The sequence below is a fragment of the Budorcas taxicolor genome, chromosome 16, assembly GCF_023091745.1.
Source record: "Budorcas taxicolor isolate Tak-1 chromosome 16, Takin1.1, whole genome shotgun sequence".
NCBI lineage: Eukaryota > Metazoa > Chordata > Mammalia > Artiodactyla > Bovidae > Budorcas > Budorcas taxicolor.
In genome coordinates, this window is record NC_068925.1 from 61,653,234 (window position 1) to 61,675,744 (window position 22,511).

Below are 22,511 nucleotides of genomic sequence, written 5' to 3' on the forward strand. Positions count from 1 at the left end.
ATGAACAGAGATCGTTCTGTCGTTTTTGAGACTGCATCCAAGTACTGCATTTTGGACTCTTTTGTTGACCATGATGGCTACTCCATTTCTTCTGAGGGATTCCTGCCCGCAGTAGTAGATGTAATGGTCATCTGAGTTAAATTCACCCATTCCAGTCCATTTTAGTTCGCTGATTCCTAGAATGTTGACATTCACCCTTGCCATCTCTTGTTTGACCACTTCCAGTCTGCCTTGATTCATGGACCTGACATTCCAGGTTCCTATGCAATATTGCTCTTTACAGCATCGGACCTTGCTTCTATCACCAGTCACGTCCACAACTGGGTATTGTTTTTGCTTTGGATCCATCCCTTCATTCTTTCTGGAGTTATTTCTCCACTGATCTCCAGTAGCATGTTGGGCACCTACTGACCTGGGGAGTTCCTCTTTCAGTATCCTATCATTTTGCCTTTTCATACTGTTCATGGGGTTCTCAAGGCAAGAATACTGAAGTGGCTTGCCATTCCCTTCTCCAGTGGACCACATTCTGTCAGCCCTCTCCACCATGACCCGCCTGTCTTGGGTTGCCCCGCAGGCATGCCTTGGTTTCATTGAGTTAGACAAGGCTGCGGTCCTAGTGTGATTAGATTGACTAGTTTTCTGTGAGTATGGTTTCAGAGTGTCTGCCCTCTAGTATTTAAAGAATAAATATTGGGTTGGCAAACTAGTTCGTTTGGGTTTTTCCATAAGATGTTACAGAAAAACCAAAACAAATTTTTTGGCCAAGCCAACAACTGGTAAATTCTATACTGAAAGTACATCAGCCCTATATTTATCACAATGCTTCCTTAGATTATAAGCAACATGTACCAGGTAAGTGTTTTTATCCTTTTATTTCTCTATTTGAAAAAAGAGTCTCTATAAAAATAATTCATTTGAAATTCTTTAATTAGGTATACATTTTATATCCAGCTCAAGTACTGGAATATGTACTCACAAGTATCTCTCTTTCACTCAGAAATACAGGAGTGTCATTGTGGTGCAGCTATCAGAGTCAGGTGCAAAAGCCTTGGGTGGAGCATACAAGCTAGAGTGTGGAATGACAGGGAATTATTAAGACGTGCTTTTGAGGAGTTCATAGTAGGAGAGAAGCCTGCATCGTAAGTGTGAGATTACAACAGAGTGTGATAAGCATAATGATAGGGGCATGTAGAAAGGGCTGTGGGAGCAAAAGAACTCTTCCCAAAGGGGCTAGAGGGCATCAAGGGAAAAGGACATTTGAACTGCATCTTCAGAAGTCAAAATTCAGCCATGTGTAGAATGCTGGCTAACGCTCTTTCCCATAATTCCTCTGATCAGATGATCCACCTACACATGTTCTGTGGCTTCTCTGTCATTACATGATTTCACTGTCTTCCTGTGTGTGTCACTGCGCTGGGGCTTCATGCATTCCAAGGGCATGTCACATGGCAACAAAAGAAAGAGCGAGAACTGAGGACCGAGGGCCTTGCTCGGGGATGTAGCTGTTATATGGAGCCCTCTTTGCAGTCACATGATCCTTGTTTCTTCCTATAACATGGGAGAGTCTTTCTTTTTAGGATTCAGCGGCTCAACAGGTTTGGAAGGATTTGGTAAGGGGATGCCTCCTTGAGTTCTATTGCTTGGAGAAGACAGGAAATTAAGCAAGTCAAATGGCAAAGGTAAAACCACTGTGGAAGGTTTCTCTGTGGACAAGGATTGAAGGGTGTGCAGGTACCGAAGCTGAGCAGCGGCTGGAGTGCCTGATAGAATCTCGGCTGCCATCCTCAGGGACTCGGAGGCGGCCTTCTCCCCTTCTGCAGCGATCATCTAGACAAGGGATGCGAGGAAAAACAATGTGTGATTTTTCTTCTTCGCTCCATGAAGGTTTTAATCCTACTTAGGGTGATTCAACAAACAAGCACTAGTATCTACTATGGGACAGGTGCTGCTAAGCACAGGGGAGCAGACTGCCTTTTTGCTTAAGATCTTGATCTAGGGAGAGAGATATATTGTTGATTATAATGGGCTTTCCAGGTGGCACTAGCGGTAAAGGATCCACCTGGAAGTGCAGGAGATGCAAGAGGCTCAGGTTCAAATCCCTTGGAGGAGGAAATGGTAACCTACTCCAGTATTTTTGCCTGAAAAATTCCATGGACAGAGGAGCCTGGTAGACTACCATCCATGGGGTCACAAAGAGTTCATTGTAACTTGGTGCAGAATTTGTGAAGAGCAATAAGTGTTAGAGGAATTACTATGTCTGGTGGGCCTTGGAAGAGTATTAGGGTTTTGCTATTTTAGAGGAAAGGTTGGCCTGCATTCCAGGCAAAGACATGCAATCCTGAAAGAATGACTCCCAACTCAGGTTAGCATTTCAGAAGAAAAAGCACAAAAAAGGTCACCACCCAAATGTCCCCTTAAAGTGGGCAAAGGGCACTAGACTCAAAGATCTAGAAGCAGCTCTGCCCAGAGGACTGCCTTCCTCCCCATCTTCGTCCACCAGTGCTCCAAAGTTATCCATCCTCTTGGCAGTATGGGATTTTCCTTACCTGCTTTCTGTTCTTTAAGGGGAAATCTGCCTCCCCTCCAGCCCTCATTTTCCTCTTCCCGACCCCCTTTCCCACCCACACCCAATCCTCTGGTAGCCACATCTTCTCACTGGCATGCCTGAGCAGATGCCATGCGTGGCACAGCCTCCCCTGGGCTCTAGAGATGAGGGAAGTGTGCTCTGACATGGTTGTCCCTCCAGAGCTTGCACAGAGCTAAGGATACAGGCCTGGGTGTCATTAACCTAGAGGGGACAGGTGACGGATATCACTCAGGGAGAGATGCCAGTGCTAGAGAAGAGGGATGGAGTTCAGGGAAGATACCTCTAGGGAAAGAGAGTGAAGGCAAGACCAGGGAGGAGGAGGTCAGTGTTACCAACAGCATCAGAGAGAGGGTGTAACAGGGAAAGAGATGTTGCCCTGGTCAGTTAGGAGGCTGTGAGCATGCCCGAGGAGGATAATTTTAATAGCGTGGTGTGTGCACAAGCCAGATTCCCCCCAGCGCCTGGATGGATAGGTGAGGAGCGAAGGGGAAATCTTCTCCACAAGGAGGGTTTCTTTTGGATTTTCTGGAGCTCCTCTGATGCTCCGCCACTGTGCGGGAGGACGGCATGCTCAGGGCTGGCTCACCCGCACTTTGGCTTGTCTTTGTGCTTCGGCTTCCACCGCCAATGAGTGTTGCAGCCCAGCCGGCAGGCGCACATCCTTACTGAAAGAGAAAGCGGGTGGGTAGGTGAGTGTGCAGCGCAGCTTTAGCAGCCAGAGCTTTCAGACAAACCTGCCGCCTTCTCTACGCTCGGTTCATGATACATAGTGGATTCTGATTAAGCAGAGTGTGCCGCCCTAGACCTCTGTGCAGACAATGGGCAGAGAGGAGGGGCTTAAGCATCATTGCCTCCAGTGTGGATTTTTATTATCACTGATGCTGTAGTAGAGCTGTGGTTTTCTCTTTACAAGTAAAGCAAATTTTGTGTTGCTGTATTGGGTTGGCCCAGAAGTTCGTTCAGGTTTTTCCATAGTATCTTACAGAAAATGTGAATGAACTTTTTGGCCCACATAACACTATGATAATTTTCCCACTTAAAGTTTAATCTGAATTCTGGCTACTAAATCTGAATAATGAACAACAGCCTTGAAGAGCCATACTATTAATAATGAGGGAAGTCATCTAAGTTGACAAAAGAGAACTGAATCAAAAAGGGTAGAACTGATCAAGTACTTAATGTACTGGAAAAAAGATACAAAATTGGATTTTTCCCCCTGATTATAACTATAAAAAGTACATAGAAAACAACTTGGCAGTTCCTCAGAAAGCTAAATATGGAGTTACCAGATGATCCAGTAATTTCACACCTACGTATATAACCAGCAGAAGTGAAAACATGTTCACATATCAACTTGCACATGAATGTTCATTGCGAATGTTGATTGCGGCCCGATTAATAATGCCCCCAAAGTGGAAGCAACCCAAATGTCCATCAACTGAGAGTAGATCAACAAAGCGTGGTATAGCCAGTCACACGATGGAATATTATTCAACTGTAAAAAGGAAGGAAGCACTGATGCACGCTACACCACGGAGGGACACTGAAAACATTATGGTGAGTGAAGGAAGCCAGACACAAAAGGCCACAGATTGTGTGATATGTTTATATTAAATTTCTAGAATAGCCAAATCTAGAGAGACAGAGAGGAGTCAGTGGTTGTCAGGGGCTGGGGGTTGAGGCAGAAATGAAGAGTTCCTGCTTAATGGATGCAGGTTTTCTTTTGGAGATGATAAAAATATTCTGGAATTTCATGGTAGTGGTCTGTGAATATACTAAAAACCACTGAGTTTCAATTTTAAATGGTTAAAAATGATGAGTTTTATGTTATACGAATTTTACCTTAGAAAATGTTTAAATCCATAGAAAATAGGACATTTACCCAGATGTTTATAGTGGTTGTGTTACAGTAATAAGATAATATGTAAATTTTTCTTTCTTCCAAATTTATGCTAATATGGCTACAGTACTCATTCAATGAAAATAACTTTTCAAATAGAAGTTTTTAAATAAGATCAAAATATTTCCCTTTATCATGTTGTTCTTCCTGGTTAATTTCCTACCCACATTTCTGTTCTCTCCACTTTGATTCCCCAAATACAGGTCACTGCATCCAAGGCAACCTGTGGAGGGAAGAGTTGAGACATCAGTGAGAACCTCTGGGTGCACCGATGGCCACTGCACTGAGAAAGCACATTTCTTCTGAAAGGCCATTATGTCCTTCCCTTTTTCATTTTAACATTATAAGGCCTTGCAAAAAACTGTTTAGTTTGCACAGTGCCACTCAACAAATACTTGTGGAGTTAAAGATGGTGTGGTAGGCCGACTAATGGCTCCTAAAGACATCCCTGGAACCTGTGAATGTTACCCTAAAAGAAACTGTGCAGACGCAATTTAAGTTCAAGGCTATTAAAATGAAGGGCTTATCCTGGATCTTCCCAGTGGGCCCAAAAAGCAACTGCCAGGGTCCTTATAAGATGGAAGCGTGGTTGGGGTGGGGGACAGCTGGCTACAGAAGAGGAGAAAGTGATGTGATGATGCAAGCAAAGGTTGCAGTGCTGTGATTTGAAGACGGAGGAAGGGGCCACGATCTAAAGAATACAGGCAGCCACCCAGCGCTGAAAAGGGCAAGGAAATGGATTCTCCTCTCCAAACCTCCAGAAGGAACCAGCCCCTGCTGACACCTTGACTCTGGCCCAGTGAGACGTGTTTTGGACTTCTGGCCTTGAAACCATAAGATAAAACTGGTGGTGATTTGTGGTTTGTTACAAAAGCTATAAGAAATATAGAGATGGTATGTTTGTTAAATTTGCTCTAAAATACATTTATTATTGGGGCTTCCCAGGTGGCGCTAGTGGTAAAGAACTTGCCTGCCAATGCAGAGATGTAAGAGATGTAGGTTCAATCCCTGGGTCAGGAAGATCCCCTGGAGAAGGGAATGGCAACCCACTCTAGTATTCTTGCCTTGAGAATCCCATGGACAGAGGAGCCTGGCGGGCTACAGTCCATAGGGTCGCAAGAAGTTGGACATGACTGAAGCAACTTAGCACACAGCACATTTGTTAAATTTGTTCTAAAATGCATTTGTTAGAGAACCAATATTTTTAGTCTCTCTCTCATAGGATATTCTCTTCCATATAATATTCATTTATGGGAGCTTTCACTTCCTGTTTTTGGCACCCGTCTCCCCTACCTCCCCATCTCAGGAGTGGGAAGAAAATGAACTGTGGGTTCTGGAAAGGAGGGATAGGCATGGAGCAATAGGTGGGCCATACTCTTTTTCCTTTTTAACTTATTTCTGATGATTTCTTGGGGACTAGATAGCTTAGTACACTGGGAACCCTGAGAAGACTAATTTGAGGGGTTGATGGGAGGAAGAAATTTTGAAAAAGACTTCACAGAGGAGGTGGCATCTTAAAGAACAATACAATCTTGCCGGTGGGGAAAAGGGAAGTATTTGGTGCAGTGCTGGGCTCTGCTTAGTCACTCAGCCATGTCCAACGCTGCGAGGAACAGCCTAAGAGGAGGCATGGGGGCATAGACAGGCTGAACGCTGGAGAAACACTCGCGTAGAGTATCAGACACACCAGAGGAAAGACGGCAAAGCTGAGGCTACAACAGTTGGGTCATTTATTCACTCATCCAAAAACCCAGTATCTGGCTGCTGTGTAAGAGCCCAGGACCAAGTACTGAGGACAAAAAGATGAATAAAATATGACCTCTGACAGAATGGAGTTCAAGGTCTGCGGAAACAAATGTGTAAATATATAAATTATAATTCAGCATAACAAGGGCAAGCTTGAACGTCAAGCATCTGGACCTTATCCATTATCCCTTGAGGAGGGATGAACAGAAAGAGAGGGTTGAAGGGAGGATAGAGGGGAGCACACGACAGTGGTTTTTAAATTACAGAGCAGCAACTTCCCTGTGTCTTCTTGCTCTAACTTTCTCTCTTTTCAGCTTCTCTTATTTCCTGAATTCTTCCATTTTCACTAGGATGCTAATCCCAGTTTTATCAGTGATGAATTGCACAAGCCACAAACATTCGGACACCTCATTGTCTCAGCTGTGTCTGCCTAGGCCTCATCAAGAATAATCATTATCAGTGCCTTTGATCCTAATGTTGCTTCTGCTGGAGGTCTTCCTTTAGCTAGACTTGTTCATAACCTCCTCGGAGAAGGCAAGGCACCCCACTCCAGTACTCTTGCCTAGAAAATCCCATGGGCGGAGGAGCCTGGTAGGCTGTAGTCCATGGGGTTGCGAAGAGTCGGACATGACTGAGCGAGTTCACTTTCACTTCTCACTTTCATGCACTGGAGAAGGAAATGGCAACCCACTCCAGTGTTCTTGCCTGGAGAATCCCAGGGACGGGGGAGCCTAGTGGGTTGCCGTCTGTGGGGCTGCACAGAGTCGGACACGACTGAAGCGACTTAGCAGCAGCAGCAGCAGCAGCAGCAGCAGCAGCTCGTAACCTCCTAACTCAGTTTAGGGCCTGGGCGCCTCTTGGCCTCAATGACATCCTCCATCACTGATGATAACTGCCACTTGACTGGCCGGCTACCTAGAATGCTGCTCTGTTCTCATCTCTCTTCTGAACACCTCTGCCAACTTGTCTTGGTAAGAATTGCAGACACCCACTCTGGTTGCGAGCGAAGTTGCTGAGCTTGCTCTCTGCAGGGCTAGATGCTGCTGCTTGTGAGGCAGTTCTTGTTTTTCTCTCTTTTCACCCCAGCTCAATAAAATCTGGATCATTGGCTGGGTAATTAACCACTTAAAGGTCTGTGATATTTTGCCTCTTTTAACCTGATAAAGTTTTTCAGTCTTTATCATTATCTAACTTTGCTTGTTTCCCCAACTAGACTGTAATGTCCCCAAATTCATTCCTTATCATTTTTTATTCCACCACCCCCTCCTTCCAGCCACTGGGGGAGGGTGAGAAGCAAAAGTGTGGCAATGACTGACTAATCGCAGCACAGATGGGTGACTAGGACTGGTTCAGGGTCTGATTGGCAACCTCTTAACTGTCAGCTCCTTTCGGGATTGTACCTTTAACAGTGAATGCACGGCACATGGAAGATTCAGTAAATGGTCAATGAAGAAATGAATAAAAGGTAAAGGGATATTTCAACATACTTGGTGTTAAATTCGTCTAAGTACCTTTACATCTTGAGCAATGTTCTTCCTCTCAAGAAGAATTTCAGTGAGGGATCGATGAGCTAGGAGACGCTTCATGGTGGTTTGCACAAGGAATTGGACGGCTTTGGACACATGAGCAAGACTGTTTAGGAGAAGAGAGGCATTTTCCATGCGGTAGTAGCAGACGGCATCTATCTCCATCACAAACATGTCTTTGGTTACAATCTAGGCAGAAAAAAAAATTTTGGATGACAGGCCTGATTCTTGGGCTTCTTTCCCACATAAGGATAGAGCGGTTAAATATGTCCAAAGGGTATTTTCTCAGAGACAGATAATAGTAAGAAAAAAAAAAAAGAGTAGTTGGCTCAGTCTTTAATCAAATAGACATTGAAAAAAATTATGGAGTTTGTATTAAATACACTAAACAACTCAATTTAAAGGAATCCTGTTATAAATCCTTTTGTAAAAATATCAGGAATAATTTTCTTATATGAAAACATCCAGTTGATTGTATATCAGGTCTTTTTAAACTGATGCCAAAAAAATCTGCTAAAAGAGCAACACATTCTGGGAAACCAGTACTCATGTGTATTGAGTGTATATTTAGAGGGCAGTTTGTGATACGTATCAAAAGCCCTAAGAGATGTATGTGTACAACATTTCCTTTTTTAGACAAAAGGATATATTTTAAGGATTTAACTGTAAAGATGTGATTGACAGTATTGCTTATTGTAAGAAAAAATTAGAAATCGAGAGTTCCCTGGCAGTCCAGTGGTTAGGGCTTGGAGCTTTCACTGCTGGAGGTCTGGATTCAATTCCTGGTCTGAGAACTGAGATCCCATATCCCATGCAGTGCCTGTGTGCTTAGTCATGTCCGACTCTTTGCGGCCCTTTGGACTGTAGCCCGCTAGGCTCCTGTGTCCATGGGGTTTTCCAGGCAGGAATACTGGAGCAGGTTGCCATTTCCTCCTCCAGGGGATCTTTCTGACCCAGGGGTCAAACCCACATCTCCTGTGTCTCCTGCATTGCAGGAGGATTCTTCACCCACGGAGCCGTCAGGAAGCCCATGCCACGCAATGCAGCAGCCAAGAAAGTTTAGAAATAATATCAACAGTAGGGAATTAGCTGAGTAAATTCCAGTTACTAAACTCAATTAGTGAAGTAAATTAATTGAGTAAAATCCACACCATGAAATGCTGTATGTCTGTCTAAAATAGAGGTAGAAACATAGCTAATATATAAAAAGATGGTAACAGTATATTTTTGAGTGAGAAAGGATAGGTGACTAAATAGGTATGTATGGTATGATTGATATATATGATGTATATATGTAGTATTTATGTATATATGATGTGTATATATATATATATATACACACACACACACACACATATATATATATACACACGTCTGAAAGTATAACCACATATATAGAAAAGTTTGAAGGATACATTCCAAAATATCAACTCAATGGGTAACAGGATTAGGTGTATGTTTTATTCCTTTTTCACATTTTATTATCTAAAATAAGCCTTTTAAACAAATATCATTTTTATTCACATTTCTGTTTGCCAAAAGAAAGGATGAGAAAGAACCTCAAATGGAAAGTAGGAGACCATTTAGGAAAGGTTTATAAATCGGAATCAGTAACAGGAAAGTCTAGATGTTAACTCAACATTTAACTTTTAATTGTGGTAAAATGAACAGAACATCAAATTCACCATCTTGACCATTTTGACAAGCACAATTCAGTAGAATTAGGTACGTTCACACTGTTGAGCAACAAGCATCCAGAACTCTTTTCATCCTGCAAAACTGAAACCCACTGAACACCTCTCTGTTCTCTCCTCCCCCAGTCCCCACAACCATCCTTCACTTTCTGTTGCCCTGAATCTCACTCCTCCAGGTTCCTCATACAGGAGTCATACAGTATTTGTCTTTTTGCGACTGGCTTATTTCACTTAGCATAATTTTCCCAAGGTTCATCCATGTTGTAGTATGTGCCAGAATTTCATTCCTTTTTAAGGCTGATTAGTATTCCATTGTCAGTATATGCCACATTTTGTTTATTCAGCATTGATGGGAACATGGATTGCTTCCACCTTTGTGGCCATTGTGAACTGCTGTTGTGCACACAGGTATATAAGCATCCCTTCAATTAGCCTGCTTTCAATTCTTTGGAGTCTATACAACCAAAAGTAGAATTGGTAGATTATATGGTAATTCTATTTTTAATTTTTGAATAACTCTTTTCTACACTAGCTGCACCATTTTACATTCCCACCAACAGTATACAAGGGTTCCAATTTCTCTACATCTTTGCCAACACATTATTTTGTTTTTTTTTTCTTAGTAATTGCCATCCTAATAGATGCGAGGTGGTATCTCATTGTGTTTTTTATTTGCATTTCTCTAATGATTTTAGTGATGCAGAGCATCTTTTCACATGTTTATTGGCTATTTAAATATCTTTTTTGGAGATATATGTCCATTCAAATCAAGGTATATACAATATATCATATATAGAGGGCAGTCTTCTTTACTCATTCAATTTAAAGATTAATTTTATCTAAAGAATACCATAACAGCAACATCCAGATGTATTTGAACAAATTATGGGGTACCATGCCTTAGTCATGTTGACACATAAAATTAACTATCACTAAGGCCTTTGTCCATTTTACTTGGATTGTTTGCTAACTTGTTGAGTTATAAGGTTTAATATATTTTGGATATTCACCTCTTATAAGAGAGAATATTTGCAATTTTTCCCCATTCTATAAGTTGCCTTTTCATTCTGCTGATTGTATCCTTTGATGTATAGGAGTTTTAAATTTTGATGTAATCTTTCTTTCTTTTTTTTTTTTTTTTTCTGCTTTTGAGCAAGAATAGTCATTTTCTTCTAGGCCAGAATTGGTAGAGTGCTTAGCCAGGAAAAATGTAGACAGAAAGAAAAATCCCCCACTTGGCTTACCTCATGAAAGGGTATCTCCAAGGTTTGGAGACGAAGGTCAACCTTGTGGTAGGTATCCAGGCAGGGCAAAAAGAAGAAAAGGCCTAGAAATGGGGGGAAAGGGAAGTGACCAGTGAATAGCTGGCATGGAGGCTGTTTGGGGTTCACTTTTTTGGTGTCAAGTTGAATGCTGAGTCACTTTTCTTAGCCTCAATGGTCTATGCATAGACCATTGGGCCATCACACCTCCACCCTGTGTTGTGTTTGTTGTTGCTAAGGTTACCAAATAATTTGTTGTTCCATATGGGACATGTTTAGGGGTGAAAGGAAAGGACTACACCGGGACAACAGGCCCAATCAGGGATTATACCCAGTAAAATGGGCTGTATGGTCAGCTTGGTCATGGTGCTGACCTGTCCAGATCTTGGGTCACACATCTGTCTCCTTCATCAGATTTAAACTCTCTAACACAAGTGTCTTATGCATTATTGTTAGCATTAGTGCCTAACTAGTGCCTTTTAGGTGCTCTATAAAAAACTAGTTTTTGAATCCATGTGTGTACCAAGGTGACCAACTTTAGAGCCAGCAACCTCAATGTGGTATTTCTTATACTGGGAGTCCCAGAGGTGATCAGGACAGCAGCATCATGATATCAGCCTCTGGTTGGCTAGTCAGTCCTCACCCACCCAGTATAATGTGTAAGGTGCCTGGCTGTAGGTCCTAACCTAGGGGGCCCTAGCACATAGCTGTCTGCATCCACTCTCTTTCGGTCGCTAGTGACCTGGTAGTAATGCTCTCTGAAGGATTTCATAATAACTGGTGTTACAAATAACAGACTGAAAAATGAAGATATCACGAGTCAAGTCACTTCATGGAGTCTGAGGGCCATATTACAGATATACATGAATTGATGAAATTGGCAAGTTTCTTGCGGGGGGTGGGGTGGAAAGAAGATTGTTCTTACCAGGGCCTTTGGCTCGTCCAGGAAGCAGATGTCCCAGTCGGAATATAATTACTCTCTCATACTCCTGTACAACCTAAAGGGAAATGTAATACTTTTGAATTACTCTAGGAGAGAAAAATGAAGTCTTCAAAAGACCTTGGCATGACAGTGATTATAAGTATCAGAAATCTCTTGCTTTGAGAACCAAGAAAAAATTTCTCTTAAAACTTACATTTTCAAAATGTAGAATTTCAGGAACCAATGAAAAAGTATATTGGCCATGTTAATTTTTGAGCCTGTGGACAGAATTTTGATTAGGACTCACGATTGTCTGAAAAATAATTGCTTCCACCAAATCAAAGAAATCACAGCATATTTAATCTTGTATTTTTGCTGTGACTGATACATTAATAGCTTTACATGAATCTCTTATTCAGTTCAGTTCAGTTGCTCAGTCGCGTCTGACTCTTTGCGACCCCATGAATTGCAGCACGCCAGGCCTCCCTGTCCATCACCAACTCACGGAGTTCACTCAGATTCACGTCCATCAAGTCCGTGATGCCATCCAGCCATCTCATCCTCTGTCGTCCCCTTCTTCTCCTGCTCCCAATCCCTCCCAGCATCAGAGTCTTTTCCAATGAATCAACTCTTCGCACGAGGTGGCCAAAGTACTGGAGTTTCAGCTTTAGCATCATTCCTTCCAAAGAAATCCCAGGGCTGATCTCCTTCAGAATGGACTGGTTGGATCTCCTTGCAGTCCAAGGGACTCTCAAGAGTCTTCTCCAACACCACAGTTCAAAACCATCAATTCTTCGGTGCTCAGCCTTCTTCACAGTCCAACTCTGACATCCATATATGACTACTGGAAAAACCATAGCCTTGACTAGACAGACCTTAGTCGGCAAAGTAATGTCTCTGCTTTTGAACATACTATCTAGGTTGGTCATAACTTTTCTTCCAAGGAGTAAGCGTCTTTTAATTTCATGGCTGCAATCACCATCTGCAGTGATTTTGGAGCCCAAAAAAAGTAAAGTCTGACACTGTTTCCACTGTTTCCCCATCTATTTCCCACGAAATGATGGGACCGGATGCCATGATCTTCGTTTTCTGAATGTTGAGCTTTAAGCCAACTTTTTCACTCTCCTCTTTTACTTTCATCAAGAGGCTTTTTAGTTCCTCTTTACTTTCTGCCATAAGGGTGGTGTCATCTGCATATCTGAGGTTATTGATATTTCTCCCGGCAATCTTGATTCTAGCTTGTGCTTCTTCCAGTCCAGCGTTTCTCATGATGTACTCTGCATATAAGTTAAATAAGCAGGGTGACAATATACAGCCTTGATGTATTCCTTTTCCTATTCGGAACCAGTCTGTTGTTCCATGTCCAGTGCTAACTGTTGCTTCCTGACCTGCATACAGATTTCTCAAGAGGCAGGTTAGGTGGTCTGGTATTCCCATCTCTCTCAGAATTTTCCACAGTTTATTGTGATCCACACAGTAAAAGGCTGTGGCATAGTCAATAAAGCAGAAATAGATGTTTTTCTGGAACTCTCTTGCTTTTTCCATGATCCAGCAGATGTTGGCAATTTGATCTCTGGTTCCTCTGCCTTTTCTAAAACCAGCTTGAACATCAGGAAGTTCACGGTTCATGTATTGCTGAAGCCTGGCTTCGAGAATTTTGAGCATTACTTTACTAGCATGTGAGATGAGTGCAATTGTGCGGTAGTTTGAGCATTCTTTGTCATTGCCTTTCTTTGGGATTGGAATGAAAACTGACCTTTTCCAGTCCTGTGACCACTGCTGAGTTTTCCAAATTTGCTGCCATATTGAGTGCAGCACTTTCACAGCATCATCTTTCAGGATTTGAAACAGCTCAACTGGAATTCCATCACCTCCACTAGCTTCGTTCATAGTGATGCTTTCTAAGGCCCACTTGACTTCACATTCCAGGATGTCTGTCTCTAGATGAGTGATCACACTATCGTGTTTATCCGGGTCATGAAGATCTTTTTTGTACAGTTCTTCCATGTATTCTTGCCACCTCTTCTTAATATCTTCTGCTTCTGTTAGGTACATACCATTTCTGTCCTTTATCGAGCCCATCTTTGCATGAAATGTTCCCTTGGTATCTCTAATTTTCTTGAAGAGATCTCTAGTCTTTCCCATTCTGTTCTTTTCTTCTATTTCTTTGCATTGATTGCTGAAGAAGGCTTTCTTATTTATTCTTGCTATTCTTTGGAACTCTGCATTCAGATGCTTATATCTTTCCTTTTCTCCTTTGCTTTTTGCCTCTCTTCTTTTCACAGCTATTTGTAAGGCCTCCCCAGACAGCCATTTTGCTTTTTTGCATTTCTTTTCCATGGGCATGGTCTTGGTCCCTGTTTCCTGTACAATGTCATGAACCTCATTCCATAGTTCATCAGGCACTCTGTCTATCAGATCTAGGCCCTTAAATCTATTTCTCACTTCCACTGTATGATCATAAGGGATTTGATTAAGGTCATACCTGAATGGTCCTGTGGTTTTCCCTACTTTCTTCAATTTGAGTCTGAATTTGGTAATAAGGAGTTCATGATCTGAGCCACAGTCAGCTCCTGGTCTTGTTTGTGTTGATTGTATAGAGCTTCTCCATCTTTGGCTGCAGAGATTATAATCAGTCTGATTTCAGTGTTGACCGTCTGGTGATGTCCATGTGTAGAGTCTTCTCTTGTGTTGTTGGAAGGGGGTGTTTGCTATGACCAGTGCATTTTCTTGGCAAAACTCTATTAGTCTTTGCCCTGCTTCATTAGCTACATACAAACCTTATGGCAGCCATTCAGGTACTCAGACCACCCTTCAAGAAGAGCCTGCAGCCAACTATATGTTGTCTGTATGTGACACACTTTCTAGTCAAAAGTACAAATAGGTTGAAAGTAAAAGGATAGAAAAAACTACACCATACAGAGTAACCAAAAAATAGCAGGAATGACTACACTGATGTCTGACAAAATGGAGTTTAAAAACCAACATACCAAAATGTTACTAGTGATAAAGAGGGACATTGTGAAATGGTAAAAGTGACATTGTGAAATGGTAAAAGTGTCAATGCATTAGGAAAGTATAACAACGGTAAACATGTATGTATCTAAAAATAGAGCTCCAGCATATATAGGGCAAAAACCAAAAGAAGATAAAAATAGACAATTCAACAATAATAGTTAGAGACTTTACTATCCCACTTTCAATTGTGGGTAAAAGAACTAGACAGAAGGTCAACAAAGAAAGAAAAGATTTCAACAACACCATAAGTAAACTAGACCTAACAGATAATTATGCATAATTCCACTCAACAATAGAAGAGTACATATTCTTTTTGTGAAAACGTGGACTATCTCCAGGATAGACCAAATGCTAGGCCATTTAAAAAAACCTCAATAAATTTAAAAGGATTGAAACCACACAAAGTATTTTCTCCTATAACAATGAAATGAAATTAGAAATCAATAACAAAAGGATATTTGGGAAATTAAATCACACACTCTAACCAACAGGTCAAAGAATTTATCACAAAAGGAACTGAAAAACACTCTGAAATGAATGAAAACAAAACCTCAAGATACCAAAATGAATGGGATGAAACTAAAGCAATGCTTAGAGGAAAATTTATAGCTGTAAATATCTATAATAAATGAGATGAAATATCTCAAAATAATACACTAATTTTTTAATATAAATTTATTTATTTTAATTGGAGCTTAATTTCTTTACAATATTGTATTGGTTTTGCCATACATCAACATGAATCCGCCACAGGTATAGGGTTCAGGATGGGGTACACTAATTTTCTGATACTAGAAACAGAAGCACAAACTAAACCCAAAGTAAGCAGAAAGAAAAAAGATTCAGTGGAAATAAATGTAATAGAAAATAGAAAAACATTAGAGAAAATTAATTGAAACCATAGTTGAACCCAAAGAACCATAGTTGGTTCTTTGAAAAGTTCAGCAAAATTGATAAATATTTAGCTAGACTGACCAAGAAAAAAAGAGAGATTAAAATGTTGAAATCAGGAGCCAAAGAGGAATGACAAAGACATCACTACTATCCTTATAGAAATAAAAAAGATTATAGATGAAAATACTATAACAACTATACACGAACAAATTAGATAACAAGTAAAATAAATTCCTAGAGTCATAAACTACCAAAACTGATTCAAGAAGGAAAAATAAAAGTGAAAAAGACCCAGAATTAAAAGATTGAATTAGTAGTTTAAAAATTTCCAGCAAAGAAAAGTCCAGGGCCAGATGACCTCACTTGTAAATTCTGCCAAACATTTAAAGAGGAATTATCAGCAGTTCTTCACAAATTCTCCCACCTCATTCTCTGAGGCCAGGATTACCCTGATACCAAAACAATACAGAGACATCACAAGAAAGGAAAACTATAGACCAATATCTCTCATGAATATAAATGCAAAACTCCTCAACAAGACAACAAGCAACCTGACTCCAATAACATATTAAAAGGTTTATACACCCTAACCAAATGGGACTTATCCTAGGAATATATAGTTGATTTACCACCCAAAATTCAATGAATACAGTATACCACATTAGGAGAATAAAGAGCAAATGTCACGTCATCGTCTCAATGGGTGAAGAAAAGGCATTTGACAAAATCCAACACTCTCTTATGAAGATGAAGGAGAAGAAGAGGAGGAAGGAGAACTTGCATGAAATTGGCAACAGCCTCAGCAGCATCTGCAGCGTTCCCACCAAAGACATACTCTTCCTGGCCACTCCTGCCAGTGACTAAGAATGACAGGGATACAAGGGCCTGGCCATTTCTGTCCATTGTGAGACTCATCTCCGAGGCAAACTTGGCTCAGGAGTTCCCTTTCAGTAGGTCCAAGACTTCCTTGAAGTTGTCCCAGTCTGAGGCTCCTTCTGTCCAATCCTTCCCTCCCCTTCTCAGATCACAGGTGTTAGATCTGCCTCATTCGCGGAAGGCTTTCCCTTCCCTACTTCCATTCTCAATCTTTCTTACAATGTCTCCCCACAAATCCCTTGCACTTCTAATTCCATCTTGGTATGTTCTTCCTGAACTGACACAAGTCTTCGTTTACTTCAGGGACAGCTTCAGACACATGTAAAACCACCTGTGTGTGGATGCCAAGTTGCTTCAGTTGTGTCTCGTTGTGATGTATGGACTGTTGCCTGCCAGGCTCCACTGTCCATGGGATTCTACAGGCAAGAATACTGGAGTGGGTTGCCATGCCCTCCTCCAGGGGACCTTCTGGCCCCACGGATGGAACCTTCACCTCTTACGTCTCCTGGTGCCTGGTATTGGCAGGCAGGAAGGTTCTTCACCACTAGCGTCACCCATGGGCCCAAGATGTTTGTCATTCGTGATCTCCTGAAGCTGCCTGAGGTTTCCTGAATGTGTTAATAATAGGCACCATGACCTATTCTCGGGGAAGGCAACGGCACCCCACTCCAGTACTCTTGCCTGGAAAACCCAATGGACGGAGGAGCCTGGTGGGCTGCAGTCCATGGGGTCGCTAAGAGTCAGACACGACTGAGTGACCTCACTTTCACATTTCACTTTCATGCATTGGAGAAGGAAATGGCAACCCACTCCAGTGTTCTTGCCTGGAGAATCCCAGGGATGGCGGAGCCTGGTGGGCTGCTGTCTATGGGGTCGCACAGAGTTGGACACGACTGAAGCGACTTAGCAGCAGCAGCAGCAGTAGCAGCAGCATGACCTATTCTGGGCCCGTCTTTGTGTTAGTATAGAGTGTAGATCAACTGGATACAGGTCCTGTCTTGAAGGGGCTCTCAGTCTAATGGCAGAGATTGAAGTGAGTGAAAGTTGCTCAGTCCTGTCCGACTCTTTGCAACCCCATGGCCTATACAGTCCATGGAATTCTCCAGGCCAGAATACTGGAGTGGGTAGCTGTTCCCTTCTCCAAGGGATCTTCCCAATACAGGGATCAAACCCAGGTCTCTCTCATTGCAGGTGGATTCTTAACCAGCCGAGCCACCAGGGAAGCCCAAGAATACTGGCGTGGATTGGGTATCTACAAACATTATACTTGTGGTAATTGCTAGAATGGATGAGAAAGGTGGGGGAGATGAGAGCACAAGGAAGGGAATGATAGTCTGGAGGAGTCAAGGAAAGCTTCTCAGTTCTCTTTGAGCAGGTATAAAAGAGTAAGAGCTCTTCTGCAAGGTGATTGGGAGTGAGCTCATTCCATGCAGAACAGACAGCAAGTACCAAAACACAGAAATGAGAGTGGACATGGGGTGGTGAGTGAGAGACACCAGGAAATTACTTGTTAGGTCCTCATGGACTCTCACCTTTATGCAGAACCAGATAGAAAAAGGGAAGGTCACGATGATGAAGAGCAGCGATGTGAGGACAAGAAGCCACTCACAGGCCCCTAAACTGGAAGACTTGGTACCTTGAAAAAAGAAAAAAAAAATTATATTGGAACTTCACCACATTTACTGACTAGCGCCTCTAGCTCAGTCCCTGATATTAAGGTCGGATCAGTTTGTAGACTTAGCTGGAAACAGTAGAATGAGCTGGACGTCAGTGTGCTCGTTTCCCAGAACCTGTCTGTGTGACGGGCTTTGGGGGCTGACAGAAGGCGGAACAGGCTCCTGGAAAGGCAGCGGTGGGCACCCTGGAACAAGCCCAGCATCTGAACATGTGGTCTGGGCTCCAGTTCTGATGCCACCGTTTTCTGTTCAAATGGCCTTAAGCAAGGCACACAACCTCTCAGTTTCCTCATCTATTCCAGGAAATGCTATTCATCGCATGACTATTTCATAATAACTGTCTCATGGGCTATTTCATATCTGGCATAAGGATGAAATGACATATACACATAGAAGCATGAAACTGTTTTCTTTTGTGTGTGTGGTGGTGTTATTTGAAGTGATTCAAAACACATGTGTCCAGAGGTTTATCTTCCCTGAAATTACAACCCCGTCTATCACTTGCCTCAATAACTGAAATTTCTGCATGACAGCCCCTTCTTGTTTTCAAGTCGTTTTTTGTTTTTGTTTTTTTTGGCTGCACCCCACAGCTTGTGGGATCTTAGATCCCCCTGACCAGGGACAGAACCAGGGCCCCCACAGGGAAAGTTCCAACTCGTAACCACTAGACTGCCAGAGAATTCCTGGGAGCCCCTTCTTTGGGTAAAGGTGTGGATCTTTAGACAATCTCTGAAAATCACCTTTGTGGGGTAATATTAGCCCATCTGTGCCTATAAAAAGGTGATAAGGAACTGGAGTACAGACCATCCAGGTTGCTTGAGTGATAAATGAAATGGTGTTTTTATCAGGGAAAGTTCATCTCAAGAACACAAGCTTCTTAGGGCCTTGTCTTATTTACACTGTGTCCCAGGACTACAGTAGTGCCTGAAACACACATTCAGCAAATAATTCTTGAATGTAGAAAGGAAGGCGAAGTGGATAGTGAAAATGATTTAAATGCAATAGTTACAGAAATCTCAAGAATTTTAATCTTTAGGTACTAGAATATTGGCCAAAGGGACACTATTTGTCAGTTTAAAAAAATCTCATAGAGAACTAGAAGGTGACTAAAGATTACAAATGGTAAGAAGTCTATTTTTAAGAGAAGGGATGGAAACGGATAACTAATTAGTGGGCCTGAAAATTTTATTTCCATGCTGGGAAAATAACTGGAAAGGTCATCACCAAACTGATGTGCAGATTAATTGAAGAGGGCAGATAAACAAGATGCACCAGCAGAAAACTAACCTCAGTGCTAGATGTCAATCTGTGGTGGTTCCCAAATGGTGTCCCACAGAACACTAATCCCACAGGGTGCTCCACAGATCAACAGTTCCCGGAATAAATGAATTTAGAAAATACTGTGAACGGTGTTCCCCTCCTGGAGCTCCCAACAGTCACGGGCGTATTGAAGCTAGGAGAATCCCTTCAGCAAAGAAGCCTTCTTAACTTTGTTTAACCTAGTATTTCCCAAAATTTGACCAGGTGATGTTTTCTCCAAACAAATGCATGTTCCATGGAATTTATTTCTCATGCAACCTGTTTGGGGAGAGATGACTCTATCAGGATCACATTGGTTTTTACAATATTCTTTCCTGAGAGCAACAGTAGTGTTCTTGCCATGTTTAAACACGTTTATAATAATATTTCATTTGCCAGTGATAAGCATGGTTAGTAAAAATAAATAAATGCACATACAGACAAAATTTACATTTTCTCAGTGAAGAAAGTCCTCAAAATTCCTTCATATAATAGTTAGGGATATGAACAGAAAACTAATATCTATACCCAAATATAACTTATACGTTTTACTAACAAAGTATTTTTCTCTTAAAATGAGTTCCTTGAACATCCAGTTTGTTAGGTTTAAATAAATAGTGAAATATGACATGTTAAAGCCAAAAGAGCCTTTAGATACGCCGTAGTGTGAGAATCCCCAACATTTCAATGAAGTGAAGCTTCTTTTTGTTTCTCCCAATCTTAGGTGGCCTGGTAGAAATGTGGTGCTACATGAGGAGGAGAGGGGGTATTGCTGTGTCTGTGGGAACCACAGAAAGCTCCCAGTCAAGGACTCAGCAAGCAGGTCTCATCCTTAAGGTGACCCATCCACTTGGGGGGCCACTAGCTCTAGTGACTTTATAGCTGAAGAGACTGAATGAGGCCCACAGTGTGAAGCTACTAGCCCAAGGCCACCGCTAGTTGGGGGCAGTGCTGGAACCATGACCAGAAATCAGGCAGAACACCCTGCAAGGACGGGCTTTTCAGTAAGACTTATTCTGAGATTCTGGCTTCTCTAGTTTCCACCTGTAGGTCTTGGACAAGTAACTTAATTTCTCAGCATTTTTTCTTATCTGTGCCTACTCAGTAAAGCACTTAGCTTGTGCCTGGCACAAAGTAAGAGGTCCAAAAATGGGGCTCCCTTCCTTTCCTACCCCACCCATATGATCTGAAGCACAATACTTCTCAGCATTAATACTCACAATACTAATGACTCACAATACTAACCTCAGCATTAATGTAGCAGTGAATCCAATAACCCTTTAATAATCAGAAATTTCTGATCCATGAAGAGGCATCAGGTAGGCAAAACAGCATTAACATGGTCAACATAAACAACAGCCCAACTGCTGGAATATTTCTCAAGTCATAGCTTTCAATGCTACAGCATATAGGGAAGTGCTGCTAGCTGGGAAATGTTAAAATTTTGTAGTCAGCAGAAAGTAGTATAACACTACTCCTTATTTACCTTCCTTTAAAGTTAAACCTCCTTCATCCTATAATTAAGGTAATGAGTTTTTTCTTCATTCATCATAAGATGGATGGGAGTCAGGGACTTCCCTGGTGGTCCAATAGTTAAGATTCCACCTTCCACTTCAGGAGGCATGAGGTCAGTCCCTGGTCAGGGAACTAAGGTTCCACATGCCACAGAATGTGGCCAAAAATTAAATTAAAAAAAAAAAAAAAAAAAGGATTGGAAGCAGATAAATTTGCTCCTAAGAGTTGTTTCACCTGCAGAAGCCAAAGAGACCCTTTTCCCTGTGATTCCCTCCCTTTGGTCTAACTTGCCTCTTTTAGCTTGCAAAGATTCTGCTCTGAGCATTTATATGTATATTCTTTCCAGGCTTTGTGTAAGATAAGCACTTTGAATGTTTATCTTAGCACATTTCATGTGAGCTCATTTTAATGTTTACGTTAGCTCATTTTATCCTCACAATTACCCTCTGCGGTGGGTACTCTTGGTGTCCCCATCTGATAGATGGGTAAGGCTCTGCCTGAGATCAAATGGTTAACTGAGATCTGGCTTTTCTTTACTTGGCTCTATGTCTCTACTTTTTAGAAAGAACGATCAGCGCAAGGAAGGTGTAAAATGCTTTTAGGTTAAGTCTGATGAAGAGCCGAGAAAAAGCTACAAACTACCCCGAATCATCAGCTCCTGCATTTCTTAAACTAGGGGCCCACATACTCTTCCAGCCACAGGAGCAGCTGCAAGGTTCCTTCGGCATGTTGGTCCCCAACCTGGACCACACTCCCTGCCACCTTCCAACCGTGGCTGACCCCTGCGAACAGTGGTATTCGGTGGATGTTATTTGTATTTCTTCTGATGTATTTTGGTCTCCACCACTGGTGGGTCAGCGGGTCCTAACTCGCTGTCTTTCATTTCCTGGGAATCTGAGCAGGTCCAGCCGGCTGCTCTGACCTCTGTAGCTCTCAGGGCGGTGACTCGTTGCACCCTAACTGACATTTCTTGGGTACCACTTGGAAAGACCGCACCCTCTCCCGGGGCCTCAACCTGCCCGCTGTACCTTCCTCGGGCCGCTCGCTCTCCAGCAGCGCCACCACTTCGGTGCCCTCTTCGCCAGAGCCCCGGACTTCATCCACGTCCACCACAGTGGCTGCCGGCGCTCGGGGCTCGCCCGGGCTCCCTGCCCGCCCGAGGGCCGGCTGCTCCGGCTCTGCATCCCGGTGCCCGCGGCCTCGGCCGCCCCTGTCCGTCTTCGCCCTTTTGCTCTCCTTGTGCGAGGAGCCGCTGCCTCTCCTGTGGGCGTCTCTGGAGGAGCTCCGAGCCCTTTTCTCCATCCTCAGAGCGACCTGGCCCGGGAGTGCGGTTCCTGCGGCGTCTCTTGGCAGGGATGCACGCGCCTCCCTGGGGGAGAATATAATGACCCTGGGCGGGGGCGGGACCCCAGAGGTGTGCGGGCGGGGCTCTGCTCAAGGCGAAACCCGACCGCTGTTTCTCAGGGGTCAGGGCGCGCCGCCCTTGAGACTCGGTGCCACCTTCAGCAGTGAGTTTGTGTGAGAGCCCGTGTGCCGGGTTAAAACGTTTTAAAATGTGTTTCTAGAGACGAACATTTGAGCTGAAATATCATGCAG

The 22,511-nt window shown here is 42.7% G+C and overlaps 1 protein-coding gene across 1 annotated transcript; it reads right to left on the bottom strand.

Moving 5' to 3' along the window:
- Positions 1 to 1,548: 1,548 nt before the first annotated feature.
- Positions 1,549 to 22,217, bottom strand: NPHS2 (NPHS2 stomatin family member, podocin). The gene is made up of 8 exons (XM_052654133.1): positions 21,944 to 22,217; positions 17,958 to 18,061; positions 11,641 to 11,713; positions 10,698 to 10,780; positions 7,745 to 7,948; positions 4,655 to 4,710; positions 3,174 to 3,252; positions 1,549 to 1,827 (listed from the first exon to the last, which is right to left on the bottom strand). The coding sequence occupies exons 1-8, from the start codon at positions 22,215 to 22,217 to the stop codon at positions 1,549 to 1,551; spliced, it is 1,152 nt and encodes a 383-aa protein (XP_052510093.1).
- Positions 22,218 to 22,511: the final 294 nt, after the last annotated feature.

Coding starts and splice junctions, on each gene's coding strand:
- NPHS2 (XM_052654133.1), bottom strand. CDS start 22,217: ATGGAGAAAAGGGCTCGGAGCTCCTCCAGAGACGCCCACAGGAGAGGC. Junction 4,711..7,744: donor ACATTGCTCAAGATGTAAAG/GTACTTAGACGA, acceptor TTCCCTCCACAG/GTTGCCTTGGATGCAGTGAC. Junction 1,828..3,173: donor AAAGACAAGCCAAAGTGCGG/GTGAGCCAGCCC, acceptor TCCCTTGTCTAG/ATGATCGCTGCAGAAGGGGA.